Raw genomic sequence first — 22,172 nt, forward strand, 5'->3', positions numbered from 1 at the left:
TTCCGTGTTTGACTGTCTCATCGATTCTCCCGTCGGGTGTGGCTCCATGGTTAATCTATGTTAATCTATGTAAAGCTGTAACATGGAGGTGTCAGCTGTGGCTCAGTGGGTAGCACTCTCATTTCTGAGTCAGAGGGTTGTGGGTTCAAGTCCCACTCCAGGAACTAGAGCACAAAGAAAATCTAGGCTGATGCTCCTGCGCAGTGCTGAGGGAGTGCTGCACTGTCGGAGGTGTCATCTTTGTTAAACCGAGGCCCTTTCTGCCCTTTCAAGTGGATGTAAAAGATCCTTGAGCACTATTTCAAAAAAGAGCAGGGGAGTTATCCCTGGTGTCCTGGTCAATATTTATCCCTCAAATCAACAGAACAAAAAAACAGGTTATCTGGTCATTATCACATTGCCTTTTGTGGGAGCTTGCTATGCGCAAATTGGCTGCTGTGTTTCCTACATTACAACAGTGACTACACTCCAAAAGTACTTCATTGGCTGTAAAGCGCTTTGAGACGCCTGATGGTTGTGAAAGGCGCTATATAAATCCAAGACTTTCTTTCTCAAAGTTCAAGGAGGGAAGGGGAAGGGGAAGTGAGAGGCAAATGCTCCAATACCCAGAATAACATCACCCACCACCTGTTAACTGTCTAAAAAACATCCTGTCCCCTACAGCGCTAATGTACTTAAACCATTTTGCCTACATTGCAACAATGACTGCACTTGAAAGATGAAGAGATTGGTTGCAGTGTGTTTTGGAACTCCCTGAGGACATGTTAATGGGCGATATGGACACGGGTTGTTTCTTACCAGTGGTATTTCAGTGAAATAATATACATTTATATTCTGGAATATGCAGATTAAATTAGATATCAGGCAAAAGTCTCTTTACCCAGAGGGAGTTTTGTTAAATTGGCTCTGAAATTTAGAAAGGTAGGATTTTGGTGCAGGCTATGATGTAACATAGTTTGCGGCAATTCTGTCCCCAGGTTGCGTGTGGAGGTCATTTGAGGGCATGAAGGCCGGATAATCAGCCTATCGTATCTGCTCTGAGAGGCATTCTTGTCAACGTCAGGCTGTCTCAGGTCCTCGGGGAGTGATGAGAGGGTAGTGACTGGATATAGAGGAAAGGAACATTCCTAATAGCCCAGACACACCCCCATCCATTGTGTTTTTTTTAAAGTAGCATTTTACTTGCAATCGCAACAATATCCATTGGCTGAGATGGCTGCCGTGGTGATCCTGTCGCTGCAGAGAGTTATGAGATGGAGATGGTAGGTCAAGCATTACTAATGGGTTCAGTTAATCCCTCCAAATACCTTAACATTCAATCAAGACAACATTTTTAAAAATTTGGAATTTAGGGAGACTAATTCTTCAATGGCACTTCTTTATTTTGCTGACAAGCAGTCGAGAGAGTCAGTCAGTGACAATGAGTATCCCTCTACAGACTTTCATTGTCTGACTGAAATGTTAATTAGCATCGAATGAACTTTTCAATTCTCAAGTCACTGAAATGGACACACACACACAAAACAAAGTGAGGTGCGGGACAAAGAATGGCTGTCTGTGTGAACTGCTGGGGATTAGAGACCGAGAGGGTTAGCCGAGAAGTGGTGTTCATGCATTTAATATCATCCTGCTGTGTTGGTGAGCATTGTATTTGTAGTATTTTTCCCGTGTGATGGCTGGACAGGCTCACGGACTCGCATTTATTCATTTCCATATTCATTCTCAGGATATGGGCATTGATGGCTGTAATGTATTTGCTTCATGGGTTCTTTGCTTAAGAATTCATAGCAACATATTGCTATTAAGAAGTAGTTGGTTTATGAACAAAGGTTTAACAATCATACTACACAGTACCAGTTCATCCACCGGGCTCACAACTGCAGACCTCATCGTGGATGAGCTAGACCCAACTAGTTGGGGTTTTATTGAGTCTTGTGAACATCACATGACTGGCAAAGCCCTTCAAACCTGTAAACATATTCACAGGTGCATATGTTACAATGGCAAGGCCAGCATTTATTGCCCATCCCATGATAGGCCACTTCAGAGTCAGCCACATTGGTGTGGGACTGGAGTCATTTATAGACCAGACCGGGTAAGGACAGCAGGGTTCCTTCCCTACAGGATATTAGTGAACAAGTTGGGTGTTTACAACAACCCAACAGCTTCATGATCACTTTTATTGATACCAGCTTTTTCAAACTGTCATGGTTGTGATTTGAATTCACATTATTTGAATTACAAGTCCACTACAACACCATACCCCTATTTATATAGCATCTTTAATGTAGCATCCCTAATTATAATCACTCAACCATGGGTGGCCGTGCCTTCTGTTGCCTGGGCCCTAAGCTCTGGAACTCCCTCCCTAAACCTCTCCGCCTCTCTACCTCTCTTTCCTCCTTCAAGACGCTCCTTAAAACCTACCTCTTTGACTAAGCTTTTGGTCACCTGCACCAATTTCTACTTATGTGGCTCGGTGTCAAATTTTTATCGCTTAATACTCCTGTGAAGCCCCTTGGGATGTTAAAAGCGCTATATAAATACAAAGTTATCGTTATTGTTGTAGTAATACAACATCTCAAGGAGCTTCACAGGACGGTTACCGTACAAACATTGACACCGAGCTAAAGAAGGAGACATTAGGAGAGGTGAGCAGAAGCTTGCTCAAAGAATTCAGGTGTTTGTCCATTAGCAACGGCCACCACATCGGGATGTGAGGGGTAATTCCCGACGGTGCCCGGCGGCAGCTTGTGTGGAAAGTTTAGAGGTGCTCTTAGTGGACAAGGGCAAAGTGGGAAACTATCCCGACAAAGTTACCGGAACCGGTGGCCATTAGTTCATCGCAAAATAGCCTCGAAGTGAAAAGCCATTTGAAAAACGTCGTGAGTGAAGTGTTGGCAAAGTAACGGAGGCCGGAATTTCATTCCATCTGGCACAGCTGAACAACCAGCCTGAGCTGTGAGTCAGCCGAGGCTCAGTGGGTAGCACACTTGCCTTGTAATTCTGAAGGTTGTGGGTTCAAGCTTTGCTTCAGGAGCTTAAGCACAAAGGCTGACACTCCAGTGCAGCACTGAGGGAATGCTGCACTGTCGGAGGTGCTGTCTTTTGGAGGAGACGTTAAACTGAGGTCCCGTCTGCTCCCTCAAGTGGACGTAAAAGATTCCATGACACTATTTCGAAGAAGAGCAGGGGAGTTATCCACGGTGTCCTGGCCAATATTTATCCCTCAATCAACATAACAAAAAAAAACAATTATCTGGTCATTATCACATTGCTGTTTGTGGGACCTTGCTGTGCGCAAATTGGCTGCTGCATTTCCTACATTACAACAGTGACTACACTCCAAAAGTACTTCATTGGCTGTAAAGCACTTTGAGATGTCCAGTGGTCGTGAAAGGCACTATATAAATGCAAGTCTTTCTTTCTTTTCTTTATCACACATTATTGTAGCTCAGTGGTAGCTTATCTGCTTAATGCAACAGCAACAGTGATGTACCTTGTGGGTGCCTGGAAGGTGTCTGTAACATGAAGGCTGGAGGGGGGCAATGATGGGCTTCATGGTTACTGGTAATATAGCGTAGGGAGTGACTGGCTCTGTAGGGATTCATGGGCACCTGACTCAACAACCAGAGCCACATCAAGTGCAGCTCGTCTGACATCTCCAGCTCGCTGACTGTGGTACAGTGCAGATCCTGTCATGGGCAGCTTCTCCTACCGCCCTTACCCTCCCTACACCCGCTGAGCTGAGAGGGAGCTGACAGCAATCGCTATACCCATGCGGTGATGCTGAATACTCTCTTTGTACTGCTCATTTCTAGACTCGTCTTTTGTTTCCTAACTTCTGCCATTACCATCTCAGTTTGGCCCATCGTCCCTTTTGTCTCTCAAATCTCTCCTGCCTTCCACCCGATCACAGACCTTCCCTTTTGTTCTTTCCTCCCCTCCCCCTTTTACTGCCTCTTGCACTTCTTTAAGAATCTGTTAATTTCAAACTTTTTCCAGTTCTGACGAAGGGCCATTGACCTGAAACGTTTCCCTCCACAGATGCTGCCTGACCCGCTGAAATTCCCAGCATTTTCTGTTTTTATTTTCGTTTGCAGCACCCTCAGTATTTTGCTTTTGCACTTCTATCAGTGTTGTGATAATCGTTCTAAATCTCACCTATTAGCGAACAGCAGCTGGATCAGATCGGGCCTGGAATTCAAACTCACATTTTTGTTTATATAGGTTTATATTTTTCTCACTTTTGAGACTAGCACTCCATGTCTCCAATTTAAAATTCTCATCGTTGTACTTAAATCCCAGCGGAGGGAATGAAATTCAGGTCAGGGCAGAGAGGCATCTGTAGGCTTCACCAGCCCCGTTTCCCCACTATTTCCACCACTATCCCACCCAATTTGCGGCAGGGTAAGAAACAAGAGAAGGAACTTGCCTTTAACAGCTTCAGCACTTCCTAGCCAATGAAGTACTTTTGGCGTGTAGTCACTGTTGCAATGTGGGAAAGGTGACAGCCAACTAGCGCACAGCAAACTCCCACAAACATCAATGTGATAATGACCAGATAATCTATTGGCTAGAACACCAGCAATAACTCCCCTGCTCTTCTTCAAAATGGTGCCATGGGATCTTTTATGTTCACCTGAGAGAGCAGACAGGGCATCATCCAAAAGACATATACCTCTGACACTACAGCACTCCCTCAGCAGTGCAAGCCTAGATTCATGTGCTCAAGTTCCTGGAGCAGGATATGAACCCACAACCTACTGGCACAGAAGCAAGTGTGCTACCCACTGAGCCACAGCTGACACTAATAGGCATCATTCTACAACACGTGAAGAGGTTAAACACTATCCTGCTGAAAGGAACAGCCCTCAGAGATCATGTACGTACAATGGATAATTTTATCAATCTCCATTACAGCATTTTACCTCTTTCTCTCATTGAACTGCTAGAGGTGTTATCACTTAATGTTCGGAATTGGTTGCGACCGGCATGATGATTCATAATTAAAACGCGGCACTTTTATAGCTGCTGCCCCCATTTCTGCTCACTGTATAGGTCAGATTTAAAGGCACAGTCCACCAGCTCTGCTGTGCTTTTCCTTGCCCTCCTTAGTGCAAATATTGATGTTATCCTATCGAAGGTGAGCCAGACGATAGAACGACTTGGTGTATTACAGTGCAGGGAGGGGAAACGTGACGACCAAACTAACAAGATTCTGCCTCCAATCCGAATTTCTGATTTGAGCCCGCACAGACTATTGCAGCTCACCGTTTCTCGATGATGCTTGGGTTGGCAGTCACCAGGTGTGTCCTGTGCCCAGCGTCCTTGGTATACTCGTTGGATAGAGGAGGAAGGTTACAGCTGCAAAGAGAAAAGTAACATGTCTGTTTATAATTCAGAACTGGCACCGTCTTTACTTGTCCACACCTGTAGCAAGATCAGATCAGCCATGATCTTATTGAATGGCAGAGCAGGCTCGAGGGGCCAAATGGCCTACTCCTGCTCCTATTTCTTATGTTTTGATTTTTGGTTTCACAGAAGCATTTGTGACTACCCTTTGGTTGAAAGAGTCTGGTTGTACTGTGGTTATCATTTTGTTTCATGTTTGTGCCTTGAATTTCTTGGGTACCAATTCAGTGCTAATTCAGAGGGCCCAGGGGCAGCACGGGCCAGCCCACACTGCAATATGTGTGCGCACTAGGTCCGTGCAACAGAGCTGGTCTCCAGTCATCCTGGGTAATCCTTGCCACTGGACCAAGACCTAACTCGGTCAAGCCCGTGTGGTGGCTGGTGTGCAACGGCCACCACACGTTAAAAAAAATCCACGCACAGGCATCTTCCACCCTTCAGGGACCTGGAATATTAGGTCCTTCATTGAAACACCTGTGAACTCATCCCTTTTTGGCGTGGAAGCAAGTCATCCTCGATACGAGGGACCGCCGATGGTGATGACACCTGCAAGAAAGATGGAATCTATCTTTGCTTTGTTAAAACTCAAGGGGGGCGAACACGGGTCAGGGCCTGTTTCTCAGGCCTAGCTTCGGCACTGTGCCCACACCAAAAGACCCGGAATTTTGTTGGAATTCAGTCCTCGGGCCTGATGTGCACATAGCGTTGGTCGTGCCTGCACAGGCAGCTCTCTTGATTGAAGATATCAAAGGTGGGCACCTACCTCACTGGCAATGGGCCTCAGGAAGGTCCAGTGCAGGGCAACGGGGAGCGGTGGGGTGATTGGAGCAGGCTTCGAGATGGAATAAAGTGAAATAAAATAACAGCGACTTCACATTCTCTCTGCTCCAGGACTTTGTACCTCTCTCCCGAAAGTCGATTTTTTTCTCTCTTTCTCTTTCTGCCCCCACAACACACCACTTTATCCCCCTCCCATGCTCTTCGCCCAGAAGTCAAAAATGAATCGGAAATTTTTCCAAGCTTTCTGCAGTTTGTTTCCCAGCTGCTCACACTCTCCCGTGCAGATTATAAAACACCATTCCTGCTCCTCCTGGCTTCACAGGAAAGTTTTAAAAAAAAAAGAAAACGACATTTAGCTTAACTTTAATACAAAAGCAAAATACTGCGGATGCTGGAACCTGAAATAAAAACGGAAAATGCTGGAAATCTCAGCAGGTCAGGCAGCGTCTGTGGAGAGAAACAGAGTTAATGTTTCAGGTCTGTGACCCTTCGTTAGAACTGGAGAGTGTTCGAGATGAACAGATTCTTAAAAAGCACTGAAAGGGGGAGGGGAGGATAGAACAAAAGGGAAGGTCTGTGATAGGGTGGAAGACAGGAGAGATTAGAGAGACAAAGGGATGATGGGCCGACTTGAGATGGTAATGGCAGAAGTTAGAAAAGACCCTATCCAGACCAATCTTTTTCTTCCTTTTTGTTTGCTCAGTGCTCAAGATCTGTTCATTTCGAACATTCGCCAGTTCTGACGAAGGGTCATCGACCTGAGACGTTAACTCTGTTTCTCTCTCCACAGATGCTGCCTGACCTGCTAAGACTTCTAGCATTTTCTGTTTTTATTTTAGCTTAACTTTTGTCGCTAGTTGTGGGGGCTGAAGAATGCTGAGTGGGGTAGGCCAGACGCCTGTCCCGCTCATCGGCGTCTAATTTCTGAATGCGCGTTTCCCCGAGACCCCTAGAAAAAGGCCCCCCAAAAGTTTAGAAGACTGAGGCCTGCCCAGGCTGGCCCAATGCTACATTAGTTTGTTTAACTCCCACCCTACCTCATTAAAACGGTGGCAACACATACCAATTTCTACCTCTACATATCTTAAAGTGTCTGAGCTCGATGGACAAGAAACCACAATATCTGTAATATATTAAGCGTCTTCTGCGTAACATTTCCTGTAAGTGCCACTTATACATATTGGCCCAGAAATCCTGGTTTCTCCTTCCCGCGGGCGTTCAACTGGATTCTACAAAAAAGCACACTTAACTGTTCCTGCTGCGCCCACGCGAGTTCCCGGTCCTGAGGCCTCCACTGATGCGTGTCGCAGTGCGTGCATGTCGGGACGTGCGCAGGGCTGGAGCTGCAGTCACATGGCTCTGGGCAGCCAATCCGGTAAAGTATGTTCTCATTCATAATAATGGGGACTCCGTAAGTTGGAGTTCCCATTATTGAGAACCTCTCCCCAACACCCAAAACACTAATAAAAAATAGAAAAAATACACTACATATTTAACATTAGTTTAAATTAGTTATTTATGTATTATTTAAAAAAAAATTCTGATTTTTGAAAAAGTTTTGAAATTATGCTTGAAAATAAATTTAATGTAGTGGGAAAGGTTTTAAAAAATAAAATGTGTTTTTTAACATTTATTGTTTATGTTTTAAGTGTGTTTTAAAACCCTTAGGCCTGTAAAAGTAGGCCATGCACCTGTTTTTATCAGGCGCAGGAGTTTTGAGGACATTTGCTGGGCAAGATATGGATTAATCCCGCAATCTTGCCCTTGCAGATGTCCTCGCTCGTTCCCGAGATACGGAGGATTGGTCAAACTCCAGCTTGACAGATCGGAAAAGTCGGTTATCAGCGCATGCGTGTTGTGCGCAGAAAACTAGCTTTTGCGATGCCTCCCCGGGTCGATTTCCAGCCCATTACTTCCCATAATGGCCCAGAAATTGCGGTCGGAGGCTTCCCCGCAGGCGGACACCCGCGACCACAAAAAAATTACAAAAATACCCGGTGGTCCCGGAGGAATGAACAGTTGCGTTCCGAGGCCAGCACAGAGGCCCACGTATCTTTGGAGCATCAGCGCATCCTGGGATCACCTGGACAGACCACCAATCACAATGAAGTATTTTCTCATTGAAAGTACGGAGCTCCCATTACTATGAATGGGAATACCCCCAAAAACAAAGAAAACTCAATACATAAATTAAAAAAACATCTCACTTATTTAAAATTAATAGACTTGAATTAAATTAAATGTTTTAGAAAACATTGAAATGTTTTAGAAAACATTGTATTGTTTTGAATTTTTTGGGGTATGTTTTAATAGTGTTAAAAATAAACTTACCTTAATGGACAAGATTTTTAATATAAAAATGTCATAAAATTTATTTTTACTACCTTTTAAAACTCTTACCCTGATAAAAGCAGGCCTTATGCCTGCTTTTACTTGGCCTAAGACTTTTAAGGATGTTCGCTGGGCAGGAATGGGCAATTAGCCCAACCCTCTGCCCGCGGAAGCCCTTTACTGTTGCATTCATACGATCTATCAAAAGAAATGTTGACAGATCGCAAGTGCTGGATTTAGGCGCATGTGCGGTGCACGTCTAAACCCTGAACTTGCGGGGTTTCTTTGGGCACGTGTGCACATCGTACACAAGCGGAGAGGCAGCAATTTATGGCCCATTATTTCCCCTATCACACACCCACTCCAGAGACGTGAGCACAAAAATCTAGGCTGACACTCCAGTGCTGTGCTGGTTTTAAGTAAATTTAACGTAGTGGGCAGGGTTTTAAAAAATAAAATGTGTTTTTAAAATTTTATTTTTTATGGTTTAAGTGTGTTTTAAAACTCTTACGCCTGTAAAAGTAGGCTATGCGCCGGCTTTTATCAGGCACAAGAGTTTTGAGGACATTCGCCGTGCAGGATATGGGTAAATCCCGCAATCTTGCCCGTGCAAATATCCTCGCTCCCGAGAAGCGGAGGATCTGTCCAGCTGGAGCTCGACAGATCGGAAAAGCCGGTTTTCAGCGCACAATGCGGATGCGCTGAAAACCGGCTTTTCCGATGCCTTCCCGGGTCTGTACACACTCCGTACAGACCCGGGATTTCTGGGCCATCATCTTAAACACCTTAATTAGATCACCCATCAATCAATGATCAGCCATGATCTTACTGAATGGTGGTGCAGGCTCGAAGAGCCAAATGGCCTACTCCTGCACCTTTTTCTATGTTTCTATATTCAAGGGAATACAAGGCTAGTCTATGCAACCTGTGCTCATAATTTAACTCTTTTAGACCTCGAGTGAATCTGCTCTGCACTCCCTCCAAGGCCAATATATCCAGAACTGAACGCAGCGCTCCACATGGGGTCTGACCAGAGCTTTATGTAACTATAACATAACATCCACCCCTTTGTATTCCAGACTCTTGAGATGAAGGCTACAAATTGCATTACCCTTTAAATTTCTTTTTGTGCCTGTTCACTAGTTTTAGTGATTCAGACCCTCTAGTATTACACCTAATCCAAAAGGGTCTAACATTTAATGGGGTTCCTTCACTGTTATTACCCATCACAAATTCCGGGCTATTGTGACCTTTAGGCAGTGTCAGCTGTGGCTCAGTGGGCAGCACACTTGCCTCCAAGTCAGAAGGTTGTGGGTTCAAGTCCCACTCCAGGAACTTGAGCATATAAATCCAGGCTAACACTCTAAGGGAGTGCTGCACTGTAGGATTTTCGGATGAGACGTTAAACCGAGGCCCCGTCTGCCCTCTCAGGTGGATGTAAAAGATCCCAAGACATTATTTTGAAGAAGAGCAGGGGAGTTAGCCCCGGTGTCCTAGCCAATATTTATCTCTCAATCAACATAACAAAAAAACAGATGATCTGGTCATTATCACATTGCTGTTTGTGGGAGCTTTTTGTGAGCAAAATTGGCTGCCACATTTCCTGCATTACAACAGTGACCACACTCCAAAGGTAATTCATTGGCTGTAAAGCGCTTTGAGACGTCCATTGGTCGTGAAAGACGCTATACAAATGCACGACTTTCTTTCTTTCTCTAACTGGATCTGCTCATTTCATCCCGCCACCTGAACTATCCCTTTAACTGCCCTTCGGTGGCAGTGCCCGCACACTTTAAAATCCGCGGGTTAAAATGTCCGCCACTCCGGGGAGCTGTGGTGAGCGCGGGGCAGGAATCTGGCAGCACGGGAAATCGGAATTAACTGATCCAACTGCAATCACCCCGTTCACCATTCTCCACGGCAGGCAGCCTCAACTAACCGGGTAAAATCCAGTGCCTGCCAATAAAAAAAACACTCCCAACTATGCTTCCACGTACAGAAGCTGCTCATTTCATCTAAGATTTCTCCATATTCCAATCGTGTTTCTCCCTCCTGTCTCATCATTCGTGGGAAAGAAAGGCTAGTTCGAGTTTCTCTTCGAGTTTGGTAGTAAATCTGGACGATGTTAAGGTTATCCAATAAGTACAATTGTTTTCCTAATTTCCACTTCTAGGAATTATTCTGAACAAGCCCTGCAGCCGGTCACTTAGGTACAAACTGATCCTTTTGAGTCAGTGCTTACTAATTAACAGAATGCCGTGCTCTACACTGTCAGATTGATGATAAGAATCTGTGCTTTGATTTACTAATAATTCTTTCGTGTCTTAGTACTTGTCCAAATAAAACTGGAGCTTCAGTCAGTTTTATTTACTTTAAGTTTAAAAGATCAGAATTACTTTTATACATTGTCTTATCGTGTCGGAGTTTGCTGCTAAGCCCACGCACAGGAGCCTCAGTCTCCTGCTTTCCCTTGAATTGTTGTCAGTATCTGAGCTTGTGGTGACCACTCTATTCATCGCGATGTGTTCTCATGTGTGTCTGTACAAGGGAAGGCTTGTCCAACCGGCTAGCAGAGTGGAGAGTCCATGCCAAGTGTGGAGTGTGTCATGTCTGCAATGTTCGTGCATATAATCGTTGTGGGTACTTGCATTTCTCTGGTGGCTCCTTGCAGTCCCGCTCGATCACAATTCTTGCCGCTAACAACAACTTGTATTTATATAGTGTCTTTAACATAGCAAAACGCCCCAAGGCACTTCACAGGAGTGTTATAAGACCCAAAAATAAATTTGACATCAAGCCGCATAAGTAGAAATTAGCGCAGGTGACCAAAAGCTTTGTTAAAGAGGTAGGTTTTAAGGAGCGTCTTGAAGGAGAAAAGAGAGGTAGAGGGGCAGAGAGGTTTAGGCAGGGAGTTCCAGAGCTTGGGGCCTAGGCAACAGAAGGCACGGCCACCGATGGTTGAGCGATTATAATCAGAGATGCTCAGGAGGGCAGAATTAGAGGAGTGCAGACATCTCAGGGGGTTGTGGGGCTGGAGGAGACATCAACCAACACCACTAAAAAACAGATGATCTGGTCATTATCACATTGCTGTTTGTGGGATCTTGCTGTGCGCAAATTGGCTGCTGCATTTCCCACACTACAACAGTGACTACACTCCAAAAGTACTTCATTGGCTGTAAAGCGCTTTGGGATGTCCTGAGGTCACGAAAGGCGCTGTATAAATAGAGATTCTTTCTTTCTTCTTTATGATTGACGTATGTGGGGCCATTTGCCACACATCCCCAATGAGCCTGCTCACTCTGTCGATCTCCACAAGTGCTCGTGCTGTTGCGTTCGGTGTGTGGAAGGAGTCCGCTGGCCGGAGCTATTGATTGCCTTTGTACAATGTGCCAATTGCTGGTGTCATCTTTCCAGCTGCTGCAGTCAGTAGTGTTGCATCGAGTGCTCCTCAGTCCAAGCTCCGCCAACAGTTTGGTTCGCAGTACTTGTCGTCGCTGGCCCGTGTCAGGCTGCGCAAGCTGACCTGACCAACAGGCGGAATGACAGGGTAAGGCCCAACTTCCACCCCTGCCTCAGATGAGGGAACTGTCGAGCATGGTTCTGACAGGTTTGCCTCAAACAATTTCATCTTCTAAGTCAGACAAATGTTAGAAGGGTTTCCAAGAATTCTTTGTCGTCCTTCCTATTCCCAACTTTTGTTTTCCCTCTTCTGATTCTTCTATCTATGCCAGTATCTGCTATTACTCTAGCTGCCATGGACGGTTTCAAGCCTCCCGTCTCCCAATTCTGCTGGTATATCTTGGTTTAATGTTCTTTTTTACTTCTCCGGCACAAGGTACAAGAGAAGGTTTGTTATCTGATCCTTCCCTTATCTGTTGCAACTTTTCTCTATTTATCAAGCCTGCTATGATCAGCACTCCACTGAACTTCATTTCCCTGTTCCTTCTAATCTCCCAATGCACCATACTTTGCTCCTTACACCTTCCTGTCAACAACCACAGCATGTCTTTTACTCTAAACGCATGCTCTCCCAGAACCTCAAAAGTGTGGGACTCTCTGGGGGTCTTGTGCGGTAGTGTGGAAGGGGGCGATAGCGAATCAGCCGTCCGTTTTAAAATCCATTGACTTGGCCATTGCCCGAGACCAATTTCACCCTTTCGATTTCACCTGTCTTTCCTTCCTCCGACAACCTTCGGGCTTCCAAACCCAGAGCAGCGTCCCTTACTTGCCGATTTACCTCGCCCTTTACTCCTTTCAACCTCGGTGGGGTTCTGGCCTTTGGGCCTTCACTTCGCTTTCTCAATTTAACAAAACAAAAAAGGTCTTTAACCGGTTAGCTGGCCACGAGTTCGAGTAGGACACACGGGCTGGGGTTTTACGTCAACACTGAGGCGACGTGGCAAGCACGGAGAATGTGTGGGAAGTTTTTGCTCGGAGCTTAGAAAAACAAGAGAAAGGCTGCAACAGTAAACCAAATAATCATCAGAAAACACTACCTCCTCCCTGCATGGTGTGTGTCTGTCTGACTTTCAGTAAATGAGTTAACCTGCCCTATTTCACACAATTGTTCATTTAAAATACTTGTTAAATTAATTGTAATTAGCTTTCAGCCATTTACAGCCTCACTTCCAGGATTCTCTCGACCTATTGCCGAAGTTATAGCAGGCGATCGAGAGAGGACCCATCATGGAAATTTAGGGCCTCTATTTCATTGCTCTCGAATTCCAATTACTTTTTTTTTGTTCAAGGTCTATGTTTCATTGCTTTAAATTTAACATGATTTTTTTTGTTTGCAATCGCGAATGCTTTCATTTCTAAATGGCACACTGCCTTGATGTAATACATTATGTAGACAAAATAGTCACAAGGTCACAGATAAGGGGATAAGGGGTTATGTGGAGCGGGCAGAGAAGTGGAGCTGAGTCCATGATCGGATCAGCCATGATCTTATCAAATGGCGGAGCAGGCTCGAGGGGCTGTATGGCCTACTCCTGCTCCTATTTCTTATGTTCTTATAAGCTTGAATGCAGAAGATCCTTCAGCCCATTTGATTTGATTCTTCCTGAATAGCACACTGACCATCTTCCCCTGACATCTGGCTGTTGCTTCAATCAGTTCACTGACCTGGGAGGAACGCTCTAAGGAGCAGTATTTTGCTTGATCCTGCTTTGTGATATTGATCTTCATATTTTTAAATCATTTTGGCAGAGGTGTGTGAAAATCGTTAACACTGTAAAGCTCTAGCGATACTCAAAGGGTTTAGTATCCACTTAGGCTTCCATGAGGCCTTTTGAGTATACTGAATGTCATAGAATTCACTAATGGTACCACACTTATTCAATTAGTGCACTCAGACTAAATGGACCACAACATACAATTACAATTGGAAACTGAGGTACGCCCAAAACAGCAATTTGAACAGCAAACCATCCAGGACAAAGCAGCACGCATGATTGCCACCCCATCCATCACCTTAAACGTTCACTCCCTCCTCCACCGGTGCACTGTGGTTGCAGTGTGTACCACCTACAAGATGCACTGCAGCAACTCGCCAAGGCTTCTTCGACAGCACCTCCCAAAACCCGCGACCTCGACCACCTAGAAGGACAAGGGCAGCAGGCGCATGGGAACACCACCACCTCCGCGTTCCCCTCCAAGTCACACACCATCCTGACTTGGAAATATATCGCCATTCCTTCATCATCGCTGCGTCACAATCCTAGAACTCCCTCCCTAACAGTACTATGGGAGCACCTTCACATAGAAACATAGAAAATAGGTGCAGGAGTAGGCCATTCGGCCCTTCGAGCCTGCACCACCATTCAATAAGATCATGGCTGATCATTCACCTCAGTACCTCTTTCCTGCTTTCTCTCCATACCCCTTGATCCCTTTAGCCGTAAGAGCCATATCTAACTACCCCTTGAATATATCCAATGAACTGGCATCAACAACTCTCTGCGGTAGAGAATTCCACAGGTTAACAACTCTGAGTAAAGATGTTCCTCCTCATCTCAGTCCTAAATGGCTTACCCCTTATCCTTAGACTGTGTCTCCTGGTTCTGGACTTCCCCCAACATCGGGAACATTCTTCCTGCATTTAACCTGTCCAGTCCCGTCAGAATTTTAAATGTTTCTATGAGATCCCCTCTCATCCTTCTAAACTCCAGTGAATACAGGCCTAGTCGATCCAGTATCTCCTCATATGTCAGTCCTGCCATCCCAGGAATCAGTCTGGTGAACCTTCGCTGCACTCCCTCAATAGCAAGAACGTCTTTCCTCAGATGAGGAGACCAAAACTGAACACAATATTCCAGGTGAGGCCTCACCAAGGCCCTGTACAACTGCAGTAAGACCTTACTGCTCCTATACTCAAATCCCCCAGCTATGAAGTCCAACATACCATTTGCCTTCTTCACCGCCTGCTGTACCTGCATGCCAACTTTCAATGACTGATGTACCATAACATCCAGTTCTCGCTGCTCCTCCCCTTTTCCTAATCTGCCGTCATTCAGATAATGTTCTGCCTTTGTATTTTTGCCACCACACGGACTGCAGCGATTCAAGAAGGCGGCTCACCACAACTTTCTCAAGGGCAATTAGAGGCGGGCAATAAATACCAGCCTTGCCAGCGACGCCCACATCCGGAGAATGAATAAATAAGAAGCAGAGATAATCTAAACACATTAATTTCCCAATAGAGAAATTGCATAAGATTTCTCAGAAGTCAGCACTGGTGGAGTTTTGTGCTTTCTTAGTTTGTGCATGATTTAAACGTGTAATCGTACCACCGGGTGAGTCAAAGAGTCGAGCTTCCCGTTGTCCCTCTATCCCCTAGTTTTTAAATTGCTGGCTGGTCTCCCGTGGCATTGCTCGTTGATAGTCTGCCGCAAGGTTGTGACAGTTAGACATGACCCTCAGCGGGGGAAGTGGTCTAACTATGTTAATGGGGTCAGATAAAGGCTGATTGTTGCTCCTTGTCTTCTCTCCTTCTTGTACCAGTTAGCCTGTCCAAGTAATCGGAATCTCAGAAAAAGCAGGAGTTTCTTCCTCCTCTTCCAAACTCTTTCTCTTTAAAAAGGAAATTGTTTGGTTGTTCTTGTGTTGCTGTTTTATGCAAAGTGTGACTTATGGAATGTGAGACAGACGTTCAGAACTCACATCGCTGCTGACTTGAGCTGGGTACAGTTTGGACCCAGCTCAAGTCAGCCTCCGACTCTCATTCTCAGTGCGTCAGCATGGCCAAGCGTGGGGGAGGGGGAGAACTCCTGCCAGATTTCCTACATAACAACAGTGACTTCAACATGAGGATTTTTTTAATTAGTTCTTGGGATGTGGGTGTCACTGGCAAGGCCAGCATTTATTGCCCATCCTGAGCCGCCTTCTTCAACCGCTGTAGTCCGCTGTCATTGGCTGTGAAGCACTTTGGGACATCCTGAGATCATGAAAGGCACTATAGAAAGGCAAGTTCTTTCTTTCTTCGTTAGAAACAGGAATGGAAGAAATGTTTTTTTTTCTGGAATCATGCAGCATAGTTCCGACCTGTCAGCATTTCGCACCAACGTTCAGCTTTTTCAGCCCACCACACCCCGCACATTACACACCCCACCCTTCACACCCCCACACTCCATTCCCCAACCTGCCCCCCAATCTACACAACCCCACCCTACAAATCCCATCCTACACACATCCCCCCACACACCCCCACTCTACACACTCCCACCCTACAATTCCCACTCTACACACCCCACCCTACACACCCCACTCTACACACCTCCACCCTGCACACCCCACCTGCCCACCGCCCTGCATCTTACACACCTTAACCCTTCACGCCCCACCACCCGCACTACCCCCCACCCTACACACCCCACCCTTCTCACCCCAACCGCCCCCTACCCTACATACGGAAGGCGCAAATGCATTGAATTTCTAGCCCATAGTCTTTTAGTTAAAGGGTCACTATTTTGGTTTTCTAATTGTTCTCCGCCATAACCTTTTTTTTAATAGAATTGAAACGTGTCTCGTTACAAAGTGAAGAATTTAGCATTATTTTGGTAAATAACAAGATCCTTCAAAGAGCTAGCTGTAATTGTCATTTCCATTATTGAAATCACTGAAACTCTTTATAAACAAATGGTACTATTACCTACATCAGCATTTCTATTCAATAAGCATAAGAATATAAGAAATAGGAGCAGGAGTAGGCCATACGGTCCCTCGAGCCTGCTCCGCCATTTAATAAGATCATGGCTGATCTGATCATGGACTCAACTCCACTTCCCTGCCCGCTCCCCATAACCCCTTATCCCCTTATCGTTTCAGATACTGTCTATTTCTGTCTTTAATTTATTCAATATCCCAGTTTCCACAGCTCTCTGAGGCAGCAAATTCCTCAGATTTACAACCCTCTTGAGAGAAGAAATTTCTCCTCATCTCAGTTTTAAATGGGCGGCCCCTTATTCTAAGCTCATGCCCTCTAGTTCTAGTCTCCCCTATCAGTGGAAACATCCTCTCTGCATCCAACTTGTCAAGCCCCCTCATAATCTTATACGTTTCGATAAGATCACCTTTCATTCTTCTGAATTCCAAAGATTAGAGGGCCAATCTACTCAACCTTTCCTCATAAGTCAACCCCCTCATCTCCGGAATCAACCCAGTGAACCTTCTCTGAACTGCCTCCAAAGCAAGTATATCCTTTCGTAAATATGGAAACTAAAACTGCGCTGCTATTAAGTGTATCTTTAGAATTACTAGTCTCTAGCATGTCTCAAAACATTGCACCAGTAAAGCATTAATATTTTTATTTGGGGCGGAAAATTACATGCGAAATTCTGCAACGCTGCCTTTTATTATCTCAAGAAACATGTCTACACACGTTTCCAGCATGTGAAGAACGAGAACTGCTGCCACCATCTACAGAGCCAGCGATGATGGAACTGCACAAAGGAAAAGCATCAGGCACTGGACTGAGGTAGGAGTGGGCAGGGGGATATAGGTGCAAGGGGAGGAAGCCCAGGGCAGGGGGAAAAATGCAAAAAGGAAATAGGTGGCAATGTAAAAGGGTGGAATCGACGGCAGTGCAGCGGAGAGGGGGTAGAGAAATCGATTGCAACGAAAATGAAGGTAAATGGATGCAAATAGAGGGAAGTGGGGAAATAGATGTCCGTGTCAGGGGAAGGGGGAAGAAGCTGGTAGGATAGTGGCAGCATTAGGAAAGGAAAGGACATGCACTTATATAGCGACTGCCAATACAAGGTGTTCACAACCAATTAAGCACGGGTGCAACGACCCGAATCCGGAACTCCGAAAACCGGAATTACTGTCCGAAAACCGGACATTTTGCATATAGCTGATGGAGTCGTCCGGAATCCGGAATTGTTGTCCGAAAACCGGACATTTGGCATATAGCTGATGGAGTCGTCCGGAATCCGGAATTATTGTCCGAAAACTGGACATTTTGCGCATCCCAGATGGAATCGTCCGGAACCTGGAATTATTGTTTTTCAGGCGGCCAAGATGGTGGCAACGGGCGGCGATGGACGAGGAAACAGGTAAAAAGAGCAGCTCCGTGGGGGCCGCGGGAATCGGCGGGCGGCAAGAATTGGCGAAGTCCGAAATCCGGCAAAACCCGAAATCCGGCACGGATTCGGTCAAGGATTCCGGATTTCAGACTATTGATTTTCTTGTCTGAAATCCGGAAAAACCCAAAAACTGTCACGGACTCGGTCAGGTGGATTCCGGATTTCGGACGTTGTACCTGTACTTTTGAAATGTAGTCACTCTTGTAATGTGGGGAACGCGGCAAGCAATTTGTGCACACCAAACCAGCGATGCAATAGTGACCACATAATCTTTTTTTTTAATGATGTTGGTTGAGGGATAAATATTAGCCATACACCGGGGAAAATTCCCCTGCTCCTCTTCTTCAAATAGTACCGTGGAATTTTACGTCCACCTGAGAGAGCAGATGGGGTCTCGGTTTAATGTCTCATCCGAAAGACGGCATCTCCGAAAGTGCAGCTCTCCCTCAGTATTCAGTATCAGCCTAGATTATGTGCTCAAGTCTTTGAAGTGGGGCTTGAACCCACAACCTTCTGACGAAAGGTGAATGCAAAAGATCCCATGGAACTATTCGAAGAAGAGCAGCGGAGATCTGCCCGGCGACCTGGCCAATATTTATCCTTTAATCAACATCAATAAAACAGATTATCTGATCATGATCTCATTACCGTTTGTGGGCCCTTGCTGTGCACAAATTGGCTGCTGCGGTTCCTGCATTACAACAGTGACTACATTTCAAAAGTACTTCATTGACTGTAAAGCGCTTTGGGATGTCCTGAGGTCGTGATAGGTGCTGTATAAATGCAAGTTCTTTCTTTCTGAAACTGACCCTTGAGATTAGATTATGATTCCATATTTATTTTCTATACAACAGCAGAGGTAGACACCTTGTACTGAGATTATACCAAGTTAAATCTGGAAACACTTTCAAAATCTTGTGGTTTCAAAAAATATGTTTTCTCATTTCAATGACTGATCTCAGTCTATTTTGTTCAAACTGATCACTGTCTCTTTGTGGCAATCGTGAAACTCCACATTATTTTTAATCTGCTTTTGCCCCAGGGGAACTCAAACGATAAATGATTCTTGAACGATAAATGAACTGAGTCAAGCATTATTTTAAAAAACACAAGTTATGTTTGGATAGAAATGCACTTTCTTTTTAAATAAGCAGCCAAAAGTAATGGGGCGGGGGGAAGGGAACAAGGAGAGAGTGAGCAATGGCATTGGTGGATTCCTTGCAACATCAGTGTAATGAAAACAAGGATGGTTACCTTCCTGAACTTCATGTGCTTCTATATGTAAACTAAAGGTGATCCAAAACCTGGCTGTCCGTGTCCAAACTCGCACCAAGTCCTGCTCACCCATCAGCCCTGTGCTGACTGACCTAAATTGGCTCCCGGTTAAGCAATGCCTCGATTTCAAAATTCTCATCCTTGTTTTCAAATCCCTCCATGGCCTCGCCCCTCACTATCTCAGTAATCTCCTCCAGCCCCACAACCCCCGAGATGTCTGCGCTCCTCTAATTCTGCCTTCTTGAGCATCCCTGATTATAATCGCTCAACCATTGGTGGTCGAGCCTTCTGTTGCCTGGGCCTCAAGCTCTGGAACTCCCTTCCTAAACCTTTCCACCTCTCTATCCTCTTTCAAGATGCTCCTTAAAACCTACCTCTTTGACCAAGCTTTTGGTCACCTGACCTAATTTCTACTTATGCAGCTCGGTGTCAAATATTTTTGTCTCATAATATTCCTGTGAAGCGCCTTGGGATGTTTCACTACGTTAAAAGTGCTATATAAATACAAGTTGTTGTTGTTGTTGCTTCAGAAGCCAACCAGTTGACTGCCCTATTTTGCTGTGTTCAGCAAGCTGGACCTGCCAGTAAGTGCCAGTGTTTACCAATGTAGACGTTGCCACACTCACAAGGGGTGGAATAGACACCAGGCTGGTTTCAGCGGAGTCAGCAGCTGCAGCACTACAATTGACCTCATCTATGGCAGGGCAACATCAGTCAGGATTCCTGCTGCTGACTGGCAAACCATGCCTCCTCCCCTCCCGTGCTAGATAGTGCCAAGGTGTGAGCACCAGGCACTGGCCAAGATTGGACTCAGCCGTGACGGCATCCTCCATGACCAAACAAACAGTTGACATTCACAGATAAAAATACACGGCCACTTGGTGGTGGAACCAAACTTAGTTGTCAGTGTTAACCATAGCTCAGTGGTACCTCGCTCACCTCTGTGTCAGAAGGTTGAAGCAAGTCCAGACATTTGAGCCTATAATCCAGGCTGACACTCCAGTGCCGTCTTTCAGATGAGACATTAAACCAAGACCCCTGTCTGCGCTCTCAGGTGGACACAAAAGGTCCCGTGGCACTACACTAGCCAATTTGTATCCCTCAACCAGATGATCTGGTCATTGATTCATTGCTGTTTGTGGGACCCTGCTGTGTGCAAATTGGCTGCCACGTTTCCAACGTTAAAACAGTGACTATACTTTAAAAGTGTAGTAAAGTGCTTTGGGGTATCCTAAGGTCGTGAAAGGTGCTATATAAATGCAAGTTCTTTCTTTCTTTCTTTAACAGAGAACTGCCTGTGGATCCATATTTCAGCCCTGAGTCATTCCCTCCCTCCTGGAGAGAGGCGAGAGCTGGAAGGCGAATAAAAATTCTAAAAGAAAAGAAACTTGTAGTCAAACGACAACTCTCAGCATGCAAAGCAGGCCATCTAACCAGTGCAAGTAAAACATGGGTGGATCTTCCAGCTAGTTCGCTAACTACCAGTTTGTTTGTTGTACAAGCAACAAATTAGTTTAATAAGAGACCTCAGGATAACTAATATCCTTGCACAGTCAAAAGAAAGGAGCTAATATGAGGTACCACATAGCAGACTCCTGACTAAGGTCAGGACATGTGGAGTCGGGGGACAAGTAACAGAATGGATAGCAAACTGGCTACAAAACAGAAAACAGAGAGTAGAGGTTAAAGGCAGCTACTCAGACTGGCGGGAGGTGGGGAGTGGTAGAGGATCAGTGCTGGGACCACTGTTCACCATTTACATAAGGGGTAATTGAGGGATATAGTTAATAGCGAGGAGGACTGTGACAAAATAGAGGAAGACATGAATAAACTTTCAGAATATCAATGGTCAATGAAGTGTGAGGTTGGTAGGAGGAATAAGGCATACTCCTTGGAAAATAGAGTCCCAATGGAGTCAAGGCACAAAAGGAGCTAGGGGTACATAAGAACATAAGAAATAGAAGCCCCTCGAGCTTGCTCCTCCATTCAATAAGATCATGGCTGAACTTCTACCTCAACTCCCCCATTATAATTTCTCCTGTCACAGCCTGTAAGGCACCCACATTTACCTTCAATAATCATTTCATTTTTATATACTGATAGAAGCTTTTACCGTCGGTTTTTATGTCTCTCGCTAGTTTACTCTCATATTCTAATTTCCCTTTCTTTATCAATTTCTTGGTCCTCCTTTGCTGAATTCTAAAATTCTCCCAATCCTCCAGCTTACTGCTCTTTTTGGTAACATTATAAGCCTCTTCCTTTGATCGAATACTATCTTTAACTTCTCTTATTAGCCATGGTTGGACCACTTTTCCTCTGGAGTTTTTGTGCCATAAAGGAATGTATGTTTGTCGTAAATTATGTATTAATTCTTTAAATGCTAGCCATTGCTTGTCTACCATCAGACCTTTTAATGTAGTTTCCCAATCTACCTTAGCCAACTCGCCCCTCATACCTACATAGTTTGCTTTGTTTAGATTTAAGACACTAGTTTCAGATTGAACATAAGAACAAAAGAAATAGGAGCAGGAGTAGGCCATTTGGCCCCTCGAGCCTGCTCCACCATTCAATAAGATCAGGGCTGATCTGACCTTGGCCTCAACTCCACTTTCCTGCCTGCTCCCTATAACCCTTGAGCCCCCCTATCTTTCAAACATCTGTCTATCTCCACCTTAAATATATTCAATGACCCAGCCTCCACAGCTCTCTGGGGTAGAGAATTCCAAAGATTCACGACCCTCTGAGAGAAGAAATTCCTCCTCATCTCTGTTTTAAATGTGCGAC

General features: G+C 45.1%; 1 protein-coding gene across 1 annotated transcript in view; it reads right to left on the reverse strand.

The window, feature by feature from the left end:
• The window catches only part of st8sia1 (ST8 alpha-N-acetyl-neuraminide alpha-2,8-sialyltransferase 1), a 93,908-nt gene that overhangs the window by 3,585 nt on the left and 68,151 nt on the right, over nt 1-22,172 (reverse strand). The window contains exon 4 of the mRNA XM_070897602.1: nt 5,275-5,367. Coding sequence (XP_070753703.1) covers nt 5,275-5,367 — 93 coding nt within the window. The remainder of the gene's footprint in view (nt 1-5,274; nt 5,368-22,172) is intronic.

This window comes from Pristiophorus japonicus, chromosome 13 (assembly GCF_044704955.1).
Source record: "Pristiophorus japonicus isolate sPriJap1 chromosome 13, sPriJap1.hap1, whole genome shotgun sequence".
NCBI lineage: Eukaryota > Metazoa > Chordata > Chondrichthyes > Pristiophoridae > Pristiophorus > Pristiophorus japonicus.